The 16,881-nt window shown below is 34.7% G+C and overlaps 1 protein-coding gene across 1 annotated transcript in view; it reads left to right on the top strand.

Annotated features, from left to right (window-relative positions):
• Nucleotides 1-11,085: 11,085 nt before the first annotated feature.
• Nucleotides 11,086-16,881, top strand: part of LOC136025390 (protein kibra-like) — a 55,892-nt gene continuing 50,096 nt past the window's right edge. The window contains exons 1-2 of the mRNA XM_065701379.1: nucleotides 11,086-11,293; nucleotides 15,497-15,701. Coding sequence (XP_065557451.1) covers nucleotides 11,166-11,293; nucleotides 15,497-15,701 — 333 coding nt within the window. The 5' untranslated portion in view covers nucleotides 11,086-11,165. The remainder of the gene's footprint in view (nucleotides 11,294-15,496; nucleotides 15,702-16,881) is intronic.

A 16,881-nucleotide genomic window follows, 5' to 3' on the forward strand; every position in this document is an offset into this window, starting at 1 on the left:
GAAAATCTATCCGGTGATGTAGAAAAGAAGATATTTCGTCCCAATATTACAATCCTTTCAATACTCAACATAAACGGATGACCAATTTGATCTATAGTTTAATAATAATAATTCATTTTTAACTCACTAATATTATAAAGAAGAGGAGTAACAAAAGAAAATGAAAAGAAAACACATATAAAAGAAACACGTAGAAATTAATATTATCTAGAAGTAAAAACAATAATGCAAATTAAAATAATCACGTGAGAGCGGACCAACCCGCAGGCAAGCGTGTTCTTTTAGCTTGGCATCCAACTTATTATAAGATGTCAATATATCAGTGGCACTAAACAATCGAATAATCTTCGGTTCCTATACCAACGAGGCAGACATAAAAGGAACTTATAATAACAATGCCTTGATTTTCTGCATATCACTAGTATTAAATGGGCACAAACCCGACAGAAAAAGAATGGAACGGTTATAATAAGTTGAATAAAGTCTAGCCAAAACGTTGCGAAAATTTCGGCCACGATGTGAGATAATTTTAGCAGGACTTGTTTTAAGTTTATTCTTAAGGTCTAAAAGTACACTACAGCGGATAGCGGAGAGTAAATACTAGTCCAACGCAGCACAGGGACCTCTAAATCCAACCTAGACTAAGCAGAAATTATAATGGTTAGTAAATAGCGACATATTACTGTGGGGCTGTTCCCCTCTCTGTCTTTTTCTACTGCAAGTGTTATTTCTACAGTATGGAAATAGTTGCTTTTAAGAACAAAAACACAATTTCAACCCAGTTACAGTCACAAGGTAGCTAAGACATTGCTATATCCAGTTCCTGGCTTCCAGTAGCTAAATCTACTATGACTTGTTGCCTTAGCTTTGCTAGCAAAAATAAAAATAGGTAGGGAGATCACTGTGAGAATTTACTATATATTGTAGCATTCACAATTCCCCATTCTAACTCGGCATTCGCTTTCCTTGTTATGGCACTTGGTATTTACCAAGTGACATATAGTGATCGCAAATTCTGTCGGTCTGTCAGTCTTCGGAAAAATTAGAAAAAATGAAATAATTTTAAATTACGAACAGGTGATCGGATAATTTGATATTTAGAAGTATATCGTGTCTCAGAACTCTTATTTTAAATCCTGACCGGATCCAGGGACATTTGGGGGAGTTGAAGGGGGAAACCGAAAATCTTGGAAAACGCTGGCGGGATCGGGATGAAACTTGGTGGGAAAAATAAGCACAAGTCCCAGATACGCGATTGACATAACCAGAACGCATCTGCTCTCTTTGGGTGAGTTGGGGGGGGGGGGGGTTAATTCTGAAAAATTAGAAAAATGAGGTATTTTTAACTTACGAAGGAGTGACCGGATCTTAATGAACTTCCACATTTAGAAGGACCTCATAACTCAGATCTATTTTTTTAATACCGACCGGACCCAGTGTCATTGGGGGGAGTCGGGGGAAGGGGGAACCGAAAACCTTGGAAAAGGCTTAGAGTTGAGAGATGAGGATGAATCTTGGTGGGAAGAATAAGCACCAGTCCAAAATACATGACTGAGATAATCAGACTAGATCCTCTGTCTTTAGGGGAGTTTGGGGGGGGGGTAATTCCGAAAAATGAGAAATTATGAGGTTTTGTAACTTACAAACAGGTGATCAGATCTTAGCGAAATTTGATATTTAGAAGGATCTTGTGCTTGATAGCTGTTATTTTAAATCTCGAACAAATCCGGTGACACTGGCGGGAGCTGGAGGGGGAAACCAGAAATCTTGGAAAACATGAAAATTGAGGTGTCTTTATCTTACGAATGGGTGATCGGATCTGAATAAAACTTGATATATAGGAAGATATTATACCTAATATGCTCCACTTTCAATTCGAATTGGATCCAGGGACATAGGAAGTTGGATGGGGGGAAACAGAAATCTTGGAAACCGGATATCTTGGGAAACGCTAAGAGTGGAGAGATCGGGATGACACTTGATGGGAAGAATAAGCGCAAGTCCTAGATACGTGATTGAAATAATAAGAACGGGTCTGCTCTCTTTAGGGAGTTGGGGGGAATTTCCAGTGCTTTGGCGAGTTCGGTGCTTCTGGACGTGCTAGGACGATGAAAATTGGTAGGCGCGTCATGGACTTGCACAAGTTGACTTGATAAAGTCGTTTTCACCGATTCGACCATCTGGGGGGGGGGGGGGGGTTGAAGGGATAGAGAACATAAGAAAAAAAAGGTATTTTTAACTTACGAGTAGGTGATCGGATCTTAATGAAGTTTAATATTTAGAAGAACCTCGTGTCTCAGAGCTCTTATTTAAAACCCCGACCGGCATTAAACCTCTGATTTTCCTTTTAAATCAATCTATTGTTTTTTAAAATTTATTTTTAGAAATAAATTTTGGGTATATATATATATATATATATATATATATATATATATATATATATATATATATATATATATATATATATATATATATATATATATATATATATATAATGCTTCTGTTGACGTTGATGGCAAAAAAGAACCTTTTTGTTTATCTGATGATTGTATTGATTTTCGATACATTAATTGTGTATATACAAGTAACGTCCTGGATGCCAAAAGGAGTCTATTATAGATTTTACGTACTGTATTTGAAAAGAAGAAGAAAAAGAAGGCAAAATTTAGAAAGAGGCAAAAAACAGACCACTTATGTCAAGGAGCTGTCATAAATACGCGTTAGGAGTGGTCGATCCAAAATAGAGTTAATGAAAATTAAATTGGCGAGAGTAAGAATTAAAAAAAAAAAAATTTACATCACCTCAAATATAAGACAACATCTAATATTCAAAAAAATGTATAAAACAAATCTCCCTTTCTTTCAAGACAATTTTAGGATGCCTTTCCTAAAAAGGAGCTTATACTTAATTAATTCGCTCAGTTGGTTCCAGTAAGCAACCACCTATGAATGGAACCTTAAGCTAGCTACAGCAAAATATTAGCCAAGGCTCTGTGCATAGCATTTCAACATAAGCCTCTATGCTTCTGGGACTCCTACGCTTGTTGGATCCCCGGGCTAGTGCTCATTGTCCAGGCATTAGAACGGCTCCTTTTATAGCGCATATCCCTTGTACCACTTATTTCATGCGCCACTTATGTAACTCTACAAGAAATCGCCGTTAATCAAACTTTCTAAGTAAGTCCTGTTTTTTATGATATTCCGGTTGGAAAAAAAGTGTTTCTTGTATTTAGGTAAATGTAGTATTTTATCTAAATTTACTTGTGTCAGCCCGGTATTCTGTACGCACTCACTGAAATTATCAAGATTTTAGCGATCTATTCTGAATCCAGCTTGATTTTCAGACCATTCACCTATTTTTGTTACACCAAGTCATTCCCCCTCGGAACAAAGCTTGAGCTCACATTCTATAGTATCAAAAAGGTTAGGAGAGCCGACTGTGGGACAGGTTAATTAACCCCTTAAATTTCTTAACAATAATTTTTGGTATTTTCATGGAAAAAGCTGAAAAACCACAAAATTTCTCCCTCCCCGAGATGTTAAAAAATAAGTTTTTTTCTTATCTCCGATAAAGAAATAACTGAGAACTCCCTTTCCATCTTATTTTCGAGAATCAGCGTCCCTAGTTGCAAGAATGGTACAGAATGGTTGCATCCTTAAGGTATAAAATTCCCAAATCTTCAGTATGTCAGAAAGCTATGAGAGAGTTGATGAGCTTAGCTAAAAAGAAAAAATGCTAATTTTTGCAGCAGATATGACCCTATTACTGTATCTAGTGGTTCAAGGAAGGTTCTAGAAAGTTTTATCCTGCCTGAAATGATACATAAATGCGTGCTATAATATGAACAATTTGGTTTTCGTAAGCATCTGAATTGTGCTATTTTTTGGAAAAAAAGTCAAACAGCCCTGGTTTCAGCATAAGAAAGAGAATAGAAACAAAGTAATTTTACTTAGGCATTAGTATATTAGGGTAAAAGTCGAACAACTCTGGTTGAAACAATAGAATGAGAAAAGTAACAAAGCAATTCTATTTCGGTGTTGCTATTTTTTGGAAGAAAAAAGTCAAACAGCCCTTGTAGAAAAAAAAAATGAAAAAAAATAAAAAACAGAGCGCTTCCCAATTTGGTATTGACATTTTTTGAAAAATTCTAATAGCTCTGGTTGGAACAAAAGAATGAGAACAGATACAAAACAATTCCAATTTGATATGAAAAGAATGGTCAAGCAACCTTGTTTGGGGTATACAAACGGGAAGAGAAAAAAGTAATTCTGCTTGGTTATTGCTATTTTTTTGGAAAAAAGGTAAAAAAAAACCCAGATTGAAACAAAAAGGATGAGAAAACAAACGACGCGGAGAAGATTGTGTGTGAACGACTAGTCTTCTTCAGTGAAATATCTCGGCCTCGTTTATGGTCCAGATAAGCGTAGTACTCGTATTATTACCGTTGAACATGCTATATCAGGTTTCTGCGGCAGCTATGCCAAACATTCTGCACTAAAGTATGGTTACAGTAAGTGTGTACTTGCTAAACTATATAGTGCCGTAGCTCTGCATCACACACTGTAAGTTTCACCACTTTGGGAATCCCTGTCTAAGACTGAGCAGCTGAAAGTTCCATCGGGGTTTTCTCGCTATCTGAAGTTCTTACAAAAATTTCCGCCGTATTGCAGGAAAAGCTTTATTTTGCAAAAATATTGTCTCCCTGACCCTTTAAATGTAATGGATTCAATAGGGTGCGATGTGTTTAAGAGAAGTTTAAACCGTTTACTTCATTTTCTGCCATTTAACATTATTTACCAGTGCTGTATGGATTATTTTTGTACTTGTTTGGAAGTTGATTTTTCTTTACATTTTCTTTTCTTTACTTTGCTTCTTTTTGTATGCTATTAGTGGACAAACACCTATGTTATAAAGTCATTGCCATCTTTGTGTTTGATATATACACTGGAAATTACTCAAAAAGTTTATTTCTTGGTGCGAGAGGACAATATAGTTTTTCTTCGGAGAAGGGTGCTTAAATTTTGACAACAGGAAAACACATTCCAGTTCCAAACTATTCCTCGAAATCAAAGTAACTTAGTCCACCATATCCAGCTGCCAATACATCTTCACATTTAGTGACAGCCTGGGAGCAAGGCTCCCCAAACTTGTTAAGTTTTTTTCAGCCCCTGCTTACTAGAAAGGCAGATTGTACATATGATACACCACGGGGTTAAATACAAAATCTTTACCCTGGGAAATAGATTTGAATATGAACCGTGCATTTTCACTGAATTGCCGAGTTGCACCATCTAATCGGCATGTGACATTTGACTACACACTATCATTTGAAGCATCTGCTGTGAAGTAGATCTTGAAAATAGTTTCTTGGGCATATCACTAGTATTAAAATGAGCGCAAACCCGACAGAAAAGGAATGGAATGGTTATAATAAGTTGAATAAAGTCTAGCCTAAACCTTGCGAAAATTTTGGCTACGATGTGAGACAATTTTAGCAGGACCTACTTTAAGTTTATTCTTAAGGTCTAAAAGTACACTACAGCGGATAGCGGAGAGTAAATACTAGTCCAACGCAGCACAGAGACCTCTAAATCCAACCTAGACTAAGCAGAAATTATAATGGTTAGTAAATAGCGATATATTACTGTGGGGCTGTTCCCCTCTCGGTCTTCTTCTACTACAAGTGTTATTTCTACAATATGGAAAAAGGGGACAGTCTTTATAGTTGCTTTTAAGAACAAAAACACAATTTCAACCCAGTTACAGTCACAAGGTAGCTAAGACATTGCTATATCCAGTTCCTGGGTTCCAGTAGCTAAATCTACTATGACTTGTTGCTTTAGCTTTGCTAGCAAAAATAAAAATATGTATGGAGATCACTATGAGAATTTACTCACAATTCCCCATTCTAACTCGGCATTCGCTTTCCTTGTTATGGCACTTGGTATTTACCAAGTGACCTATAGCGATCGCAAATTCTGTCGGTCTGTCAGTCTTCGGAGAAATTATAAAAAATGAGATATTTTTAAATTACGAACAGGTGATTGGATAATTTGATATTTAGAAGTATATCGTGTCTCAGAACTCTTATTTTAAATCCTGACCGGATCCAGGGACATCTGGGGGAGTTGAAGGGGGAAACCGAAAATCCTGGAAAACGCTGGAGGGATCGGGATGAAACTTGGTAGGAAAAATAAGCACTAGTCCCAGATACGTGATTGACATAACCAGAACGCATCCGCTCTCTTTGGGTGATGTGGGGGAGGGGAGGGTTAATTCTGAAAAATTAGAAAAAATGAGGTATTTTTAACTTACGAAGGAGTGACCGGATCTTAATGAACTTCCACATTTAGAAGGACCTCGTAATTCAGATCTATTTTTTAATACTGACCGGACCCAGTGTCATTGGGGGGAGTCGGGGGGAGGGGGAACCGAAAACCTTGGAGAAGGCTTAGAGTTGAGAGATCAGGATGAATCTTGGTGGGAAGAATAAGCACCAGTCCAAGATACATGACTGAGATAATCGGACTAGATCCTCTGTGTTTGGGGGAGTTGGGGAGGGGGGGTAATTCCAAAAAATGAGAAATTGTGAGGTTTTGTAACTTACAAACAGGTGATCAGATCTTAGCGAAAATTGATATTTAGAAGGATCTTGTGCTTCATAGCTGTTATTTTAAATCTCGAACAAATCCGGTGACACAGGCGGGAGTTGGAGGGGGAAACCAGAAATCTTGGAAAACGTGAAAATTGAGGTATCTTTATCTTACGAATGGTTTATCAAATCTGAATGAAACTTGATATATAGGAAGATATTATACCTAAGATGCTCCACTTTCAATTCAAACTGGATCCAGGGACATAGGAAGTTGGATGGGGGGAAACAGAAATCTTGGAAACCGGATATCTTGGGAAACGCTAAGAGTGGAGAGATCGGGATGACACTTGATGGGAAGAATTAGCGCAAGTCCTAGATACGTGATTGAAATAATAAGAACGGATCCACTCTCTTTAGGGAGTTTGGGGGAATTTCCAGTGCTTTGGCGAGTTCGGTGCTTCTGGACGTGCTAGGACGATGAAAATTGGTAGGCGCGTCATGGACTTGCACAAATTGACTTGATAAAGTCGTTTTCACCGATTCGACCATCTGGGGGGGGTGGGGGCTGAAGGGATAGAGAAAATAAGAAAAAAAGGTATTTCTAACTTACGAGTAGGTGATCGGATCTTAATGAAGTTTAATATTTAGAAGAACCTCGTGTCTCAGAGCTCTTATTTTAAATCCCGACCGGCATTAAACCTCTGATTTTCCTTTTAAATCAATCTATTGTTTTTTAAAATTTATTTTTAGAAATACATTTTGGGTATATATATATATGTATATATATATATATATATATTATATATATATATATATATATATATATATATATATATATATATATATATATATATATATACATATATATATATACATATATATATATATATATATATATATATATATATATATATATATATATATATATATATATATATATATATATATATATATATATATATATATATATATATATATATATATATATATATGCTTCTGTTGACGTTGATGGCAAAAAAGAACCTTTTTGTTTATCTGATGATTGTATTGATTTTCGATAAATTAATTTTGTATATAGAAGTAACCTCCTGGATGCCAAATGGAGTCTATTATAGATGTTACGTACTGTAGATAACTTCGAAGACCACACTGCCTTTCCATGACGAAAGTAAAACAGTTCAAAATAGGGATGATACCTTTTTATTGACAGTGAAATATAAAATTATTTAACTGGATATTTCGAACACATATACAGTGTTCATCATCAGCAGTAAAACTGATGATGATGAACACTGTATATGTGTTCGAAATATCCAGTTAAATAATTTTATATTTCACTGTCAATAAAAAGGTATCATCCCTATTTTGAACTGTTTTAGTTACGTACTGTATTTCAAAAGAAGAAGAAAAAGAAGGCAAAATTTAGAAAGAGGCAAAAAACAGACCAATTATGTCAAGGAGCTGTCATAAATACGCGTTAGGAGTGGTCGATCCAAAATAGAGTTAGATGAAAATTTAATTGGCGAGAGTAAGAATTAAAAAAAACAAAATTTACGTCACCTCAATTATAAGACAACATCAAATATTCAAAAAAATGTATAAAACAAATCTCCCTTTCTTTCAAGACAATTTTAGGATGCCTTTCCTAAAAAGGAGCTTATACTTAATTAATTCGCTCAGTTGGTTCCAGTAAGCAACCACCTATGAATGGAACCTTAAGCTAGCTACAGCAAAATATAGGCAAAGGCTCTGTGCATAGCATTTCAACATAAGCCTCTATGCTTCTGGGACTCCTACGCTTGTTGGATCCCCGGGCTAGTGCTCATTGTCCAGGCATTAGAACGGCTCCTTTTATAGCGCATATCCCTTGTACCACTTATGTCATGCGCCACTTATGTAACTCTAGAAGAAATCGCCGTTAATCAAACTTTCTTATTAAGTCATGTTTTTTATGATACTTCGGGTGGAAAAAAAAGTGTTTCTTGTATTCAGGTAAATGTAGTATTTTATCTAAAGCTATTTGTGTCAGCCCGGGATTCTGTATCCACTCACTGAAATTATCAAGATTTTAGCGATCTATTCTGAATCCAGCTTGATTTTCAGACCATTCAACTATTTTTGTTACACCAAGTCATTACCCCTCGGAACAAAGCTTGAGCTCACATTCTATAGTATCAAAAAATAGGAGAGCCGACTGTGGGACAGGTCAATTAACCCCTTAAATTTCTTAACAATAATTTTTGGTATTTTCATGGAAAAAGCTGAAAAACCACAAAATTTCTCCCTCCCCAAGATGTTAAAAAATACGTATTTTTCTTATCTCTGATAAAGAAATAACTGAGAACTCCCTTTCCATCTTATTTTCGAGAATCAGCGTCCCTAGTTGCAAGAATGGTACAGAAGGGTTGCATCCTTAAGGTATAAAATTCCCAAATCTTCAGTATGTCAGAAAGCTATGAGAGAGTTGATGAGCTTCGCTACTAGAGAAGCAATTTCCCCATCTTTCCTTTCTTAGAGTGTCCACCTTGATTGGACCCCATCCTAGAACCGTAGAAAGACGAAAGTAATTCTTTTCTCCAAAAGTATTTGTCCATCCAGCTCAATCAGACCTTTTACAAGTCCTATATCTATATAGTGCTTATAGTCAAATATGGCTCCACAAAATGATTGGGGTTCCCAAAAGTGAATTGGAAAAAATGATAACCCTCAGGGCATAACTTGCTATGGGGTAGGGAGGCAACTGCCCCCTTCAGACCCAAGTTTCCCCCCAGACCTCAGTTTGCCCCCCTCAGCTGAAATTTGGTTTTTGCAAAAAATCTTGCCAAGACTAAGATTAGCCTGCATAATTCAAGTATCCAGAGAAACAATTCAGTTTTCTTTAATATATCCTTGCCTCTATATCATGGTATACATATTAATTTATGGATCATATTCCAGTTTTCACTGTCATTTTTTAGAAAATTGTCTTCAACCCCCCCAGGATTTTGACAAAGTTGCGCCACTGGACAAGCTACATCACTGCCAGAGTCCATTGATATTTTTAAAGAAAAGCGGATGAGACGCTGCAGAAATTTTGTTGCAATTAAATTTAATTAAAAACTGGATAAAATTAAACTACAAACAAGCAAGAGGGTTAGCCCGGGGATTCAGTGTATCGGCATCTCCCGAATATTTTGGTTTTCCCGTCTTTTCGTTATTTCTATATTCAATTGGGAAAGCGATAGCAAAAAGAATTTAAGAAGCTAAAAACCTTTAAATAAGCGAATTTAATTCGAATTAAACTTTCACAGTCAACCCAAGTGTAGTAGTAATTCATTTTGTCGGTTACCGTAACGAAAACTCTATTGGTAAGTTTTAGCTGAAGGGAGATTAAAGCCTGTAGGATGATGTCAATCGACACAAGAACCGTATACTTCAATATTGCTTCCAATTTAGTTTGCTAATTCTATATTTGAAATTCTTATCCAACTTAAATTGTAAACGCAAGAAAATTGCAACGCAAAGAAAAACTGATGATAGAAAACTTTATAGATCCTATTCAGTTGCATAACTATTGAGATCAATTGCGTAAATATGGAGATGAATTGCGTAACCATGGAGATGAACTGCGAAACTATGGAGATGAATGTCAACAGGTTTTCATTATGGACTTGGTATCCAACCGCTTCTCCCATTTCTGAAAACATTACAGGGGCTCATGTTGTAAAGAGCGCGTTCGGCGGTAAGGCAGGACACTTCTTCCTTACCTAACCAAAAACACACATTTGTCTTCAATTTCGGTGATTTTGCGGCAACTACACGATTCTTGAAACTTTAACCTTTTAATTCATAAATGTTTTCGTAGACTTCGCCCTATGGAAATGTTTCTGTGGGCGACCTTGTCTCCATATATTTTTCTATGTAGCCCCGTCTAAGATGTAAAATAATTCCTGCCCTTTTTTGTCTTTCAAATAGGGGGAAGTCTTCAACTTCTGAAAAAAACAAGACTTATTCAATCCATTTATCAAACCAACACAATTGTTCCTCCTTAATCCTACTATAAGAGCCTAATTTTTTACTGTAGCATATAAGCTTTTATCACGCTGGGATTTTGACTCTTGAGTAATAGCAAAATAAAAAATTTTGAAATGAAATGAACAAAGATAAATAATAGGTTCAATAATGTGGTTTTTCTGAGGTGGGTGCACATTCCATACCACAAATATTTAATGTTCATGGCACGCGTCCAGGTTGCCGCAAAGAATTTTCACTTCAAGACTGGAATTTGATGGCTGATTCTGTTCCACTAAGCTATTTCAACGAAACTAATTATTTCAAAAGTTAAATTTCTTTGAAAGTATAAAAAAGCTACAAAACTGATGATAATACTAAATCCAGTAAGCTTTTACATGAAGTTGAATAATTAATCCATATTCTGATTTAATTTCTTCAAAATAGTATTGTGGAACACTACTGCATTCCAGCGATAGCGCCATTTGCTTGGCAGTGACGTCAGTTGATGTTGTTTATTCATGTAATGGTGGATATGTGTACAATCTAAGTTATTTTTTGTGTTATTTTTAAGAAAAAATGGAGGATAAAAGGATTAAAGAATTATCTTTACCTGATGGATGGGAAGCTGCAAGGGATATAGATGGAAAAGTATATTACATTGACCACCATAACAAAAGAACCACTTGGATAGACCCTAGGGACAGGTAAAGCAGGGCATTGCCTATTTTGTTTAGACCTATGCTGCTTGAATTTAACGATATTTCTTTTATCATTTAGCCTCAGCAAATTTTCAGAAAGAACACTGCATGGGGAGAGGGACAAGAGTGAATTTGGGCCAAAAAACAAATCAGACAGTCAAAAAAGGGGGAAGTAGAGTAGGTTTTAGCTAGGCAACTTTAGAGTAGCCTAAGGGAGAGAAGGCCTAAGCTAGGCTACCTTAGATAGTCTAGGCTAATAGAAAATCTACCCTGCCTTCATTTTAGGCACATAGCAATTAAGATCTGGATCTGTTTGAACCCTCCTAACATAACCTAGGCTATTAGCTTAATATCCAAGCCTATTTCCGAAAATGATATGCTATCCTAATTGCTATTGTTACAGTTTCTTCCTGGTCCCTCCCCTGTAATGGGACCAAATATAGCCCTAGGTTATAACCTATACAAAAGTATGCTGATTTGCTTTCCCTAAAATAGCTTTAGTCCAGGCTTTTTCTAGCTTTATGAACCAAATGTTGATGGGAAATAAGTACAGCAAATAATAAAAAAACATTGACAAATCCACAGTAGCCTATTGGCAAACTTTTGTAGCATGTATAGCCTAGAGCCATAGGCTATTTGTTCCCAATGGGGGAGGGGACAGGGATATAGTTGCAAGATCAGTGGTTATTAAACTTAGAATATATAAAAAATCTAATGACACCCTGTATTTATTTTTGTATCAGGGAGAATTGATTTCAATTGCTGCTGTATAAGTAACCTTAGCTTAGAGGGGCACAGAGGACTGTATATACAACTTAACCCAATTGAACTCAACCATATTAAACAAGAAACCCATACAATTCAACTCAAATTTAACTTGATCCCCCTTCAATTCAATCCAGTGTAAGTCTACCTCTTTTTTCTCTGCTCTTAGCTCAATTCTAACCCAATCAACTTAACCCCATACATATAACTTTGATGATAAACATAACCAATTATTTGGTCATGGAGGTCTATCATTAACCTTTAAATAAGTTTTAATCAGCCTCTCACTTGGGTTGCAGAGTTCCAGCTTTTATTGCAGTGTCCTAAACCCAAGGGCACATGGGACATTTAATAATTTTACAATGTTTAAGCTTTGAGTGAAATTAAATAGTTTTTGGCAACGTTTTTGTAATTAAAAAGTAAAAAAATTATAATCTATATGTATGTTCAGGTGTGATCAATTTAACACATACATTGAGTGTAAAATATTCATTTTATTGTAAAAAGAAAATTTCTACATGTTTATAATATACAAACTTTTTACATGTTCACAATATATTTTCTTTTTCTGCAGCTACTTAATTCTTGACAAGCCCTAATAACTAGAGGTTTCATTGCATTATTTTCCTGTTTAGCGCAACCTGTTTAGTGCATGTGTAGAATGTCTTCATGGTAGAGCACCTGGTAGTGGAACCTCCATGGTAGAAAACCTAAAGGGATACTTGTCTGTTAAACAGAATACACCCAAGAAGGGGCATTAGGTTAATCCTAATGAAATATACCGAAACATGATGATAATATAATACTTTAGAAACAAAATTGTGGAATCATATCTGATTCTAGAGAGGCAAACTGGTTTTTGTCAGATCTTAGACAGCACAATTCTTGAGTATGTTCAATTTAACAGACAAGTACCCCTAAACAGGTACAGTTTTAAAGTTGAATTCAAGTTTTGATTTAGAGGTATTTGGTGGTAAATTTGTATGACTGGATGTAGTCCTGTGCTATACATAAAACATTTCTGATTGGTTCCTTTTAATTTTTTTTGTAATTGATATTATGAACCAACTGTGATGAGAAATAAATAGGCCTACAGGAAAATAAAAATTTTTTGTCTGTAGTGTAGGGTAATATCCTTAAAATATACTGACATTAAGTCTTGACAATTTTGAGTTTTGAACATTCCAGAATAAAACAGAGTTTATATTTTTCAGTAAAGTGCAAATGATGCTTTAACCCTTAGAGAATTTAAGGGGTAGTAGACTTATTTCCTATTTTTTTTTGTAATATCTGCTTGCAGAAAGTTTCACCAGATTAATTTTTGTTAATTTCCAGTATGATATATTCATCCACTTCTGTCATTATCTGTTATTATTTTGTTTTTTGTGGTTGTTCATTTTAATTACCAGACTCCTTGTTTTGGGTTTCATTCCCTCATGCACAGTAATTTCTGTTCATTTCAAGTTTGAACTATTATATGACTTTTTTGCTGTTTGTTTTGAGTTTTAATATGGTTCTTTACTTTTCTTTGAAGAAGATTTTTTGTTCTAACATAAAGTTACTGTAAATCACATTTGACAGCTAGATAAGGTGACAGTCACCTCCTATAGTCCAGACTGAGTTCCAGTTCAGCTTCTAGTCAACATTGGCTGAATCTTTGTAAATACCTGCTTTGAATAAATAGAGGGTGGTTAACTCAAACGGGTTTTCTGTCAACCTGTTCCAAAGTGGGACAGAACAGAGAAAAAGCTTTCCTGTTCTCCCCTTTGGGACCAGGAGAGCTGGAGTTATTTTTTGCTATGGCCTCTAGCATTGTCTTAGAAAGAAGGGTAAAAAAAAATCCTTCACTACCCTAGAGTCTACCTGCTTTTGAGTCGTAATTACGTCATCCTTCTTTTGTTAATTTGCTAGGGTGGGCATCTACAGGGTTTCAAGGTGCTGATTATATGGAGTGTGTTGCAGGCTCAAGACCAGATTAGTAGTCATTCTATGAATGCTCTTTAAGGACTTAGTATTGATTTTTTACTACAAAGATTCTTTGCACATGATCATTTTTGTCATTTCCTATCAATTGAATTGAGCTAAACTTTTTAATTATGTTATTGACTTGAGATTGATTTTAATGTGTTGAGTTCAGGAAGAGCTGAGTTATGACAAAAATTATAGGAGGTAGCTTTTAGGGGGGCTGAATTGAATGGGAGGGAGTTAAATTGAATTGAAATTGATTTAAATGAGGGTTTTGATGAATGGGTGTTGAATTGATGGAAACTTCTGATGAATGGGGTTAATTTGAAAGGTTTGAGTTAATGCAAATAGTATTACATAGAAGTTGAGTTACATGGAGCTAAGATGAATGAGGATTGTGTCGAGCTAAATAAGAGTAGAATTGCATGGTGATTCAGTTGAAACAAAACTTCTGCATGGTATGGACAGGGATTCATTTACTTGCAAACTTTTGGATGGGGGCAATACCCCTCTCCACAGGGATGGCAAAGTGTTTTCTATAATACTTTGCTTAAACAGTAAATAATGATTCGTTTGTTCTTTAATACCAATTCAAATGTGTCTTCAATATTAGGTGCTTGTAATTTTATTCAAGAACAGTCATTCCGATCTTCTACAGAGATATCTTAGTTGTTTCTGTATATATGATGGCTACTGCATTTTGATTTTGTCAATGGTTTGATTGCCCTGCACTCTCAAAGGTAGATTTTATTCTTTATTTGGGTATATTTTACAAAATTTTTATTAACAAGGAACTAAAAAATCAATGGCAATACTTTGTTTTCCTTGATTACTTGTTATTTAAAATGAAGTGAGATCTTTTGAACTGACAAACAACAGGCCCTAGCTGCAATCCAAAATCTTAATATGTATTATATTACTATTGTTAACCTATTATATTATATTGCTTATTTTTATATTATTATTGTATCATAACTATTATATTATTGAGCCTATACACTGACAATAAAATTACAGAGTCCATGAATTAGTTATTTATGTGCTTTTATTTTGGATGTCAAGATATTATTTGCCCTTTTGTCCTAACTTTATTGCTTTCCAGTTTTTAAAATTTGTTCTCTTGTTTAAAATTACTGCCCCTTATCCTTTTGCTGTTGGCATTTGGTTATTTTAAGGGGTTCTGTGGTCTTACCTGCATACATTTTCTTTTTTAACTGATAAGAAAATCTCAATCAATTCTACTTTTATTTCCCATTTTACCACAGAAGTTTTACCATTTACCATACAAAAGAAGTTTTACCATACAAAAGAAGTTTTACATTTTACCATAGAAGTTTGTATTTGTTTACTATCTTGGTGCATTTTTTTTTGTAGACATTTTTTTTTGTAATAAATGTCCACCTAGTTTATTTTTCTAATTTATAGGCTATTTTATAGGCTAATTTTTAAAACATTGCTTTAAAAAAAAATTCCTTTTAGTTATGCCAAACCTTCTACTTTTGCTGATTGTGTAGGAAACGAATTGCCAGTTGGCTGGGAGGAAGCTTATGACCCAAAAATTGGAAAATATTATATTAACCATTTAGAGCATACAAATCAAATTGAAGACCCAAGATTGACATGGAGGTCTGTACAGGAGCAAATGCTGAAGGATTATTTAGTAACAGCAAAAGAAAATTTAGAGGTACTATTTTTTATTCTTTCTATTTAGTTTTTTAATGTAGATAATAGTTTTTGTAACCTATAAACTGGTGTTCATAGTATAACACGCCAGTTTTAATTGATTTATACACCCTATAAATATTGCAATTGTTTGATTATGATTCACGACTGTTATTAATTAGGGAAGGGGTTTGCTTTACGAATTAGGGAAAAGGGGGTCAAGCAATATGTGTATGCAGTCAATGAGCTTAGTTTATTTTAATGTAATTAATTTTTATGCATGTAGAAAATATGAAAAAAAGAATTTTATACTAAGTTCTTACACAAGTGGAGTGTTATAATTTATATATAATGCATAATGCTAGGCTAAATATATGAAAAATATGAAAGATAAATGCATGACATTAGCTATTTAAAATTTTACTGGGCCTTGATTCTATCCACAGCCATTGAAGCTACTTCTCTCTTACTCTCAACCTATTTGACCTTTTTTTTAACATTGAAATGATATATCTCCAGAATCTTGTATAATTAAATTATCTTATTATAATTAAATTATCTTGTGTAATTAAATCATCTTGTGGTATAAAAAATTGACCAATTAAATAGAATCTAGCTTGAAATCTTTTCCTTTTCTACAATTTTCTACTTTTTCATCCATCATGTCTAGCCAGTGTTTCCTAAGAACTTGTTTACAATATAGTAATTTTTCATGCTTACGAGGGTTTTTCAAAAGAATATTTTTCTAAAAATATGTCTTTAACTGTCATTCTTTTCGTTTTGCATGCTCCATTCCCAACTCTGCTGAAAGCTGAAGTTTACTTTGAACTTTAAATGATATAGTGATTTTTTTGTTTATCCCTCTTCCTCCAGGTGCACTTGTGTTTGGGTGATATCCCATTCTTAAACTCACATATGCACAGTTTCAGGAGCAAGTGACATATTTTGAACATTTCAGGGGGGGGGACCTGATGTAGTACCTCAGAAACACTTTATAGGTGCATCTATCTAATGTTAATGTATTTCAATGTTTTCACACAATTTGTCCTAGTAGAAAGGGTGCTTGTAGGGTTTTTAGGTTAAAAAATTCATCTAGTATTTACGTTCATTTGTCTTTATTTGAAATTCTTAATTCATTCTTATTATATATGAAATGTAAATTTATCTTTAAGAATCAAAATCTTACGTGCACAAAACGCTTA

Source organism: Artemia franciscana, chromosome 3, assembly GCF_032884065.1.
Source record: "Artemia franciscana chromosome 3, ASM3288406v1, whole genome shotgun sequence".
Lineage (NCBI taxonomy): Eukaryota > Metazoa > Arthropoda > Branchiopoda > Anostraca > Artemiidae > Artemia > Artemia franciscana.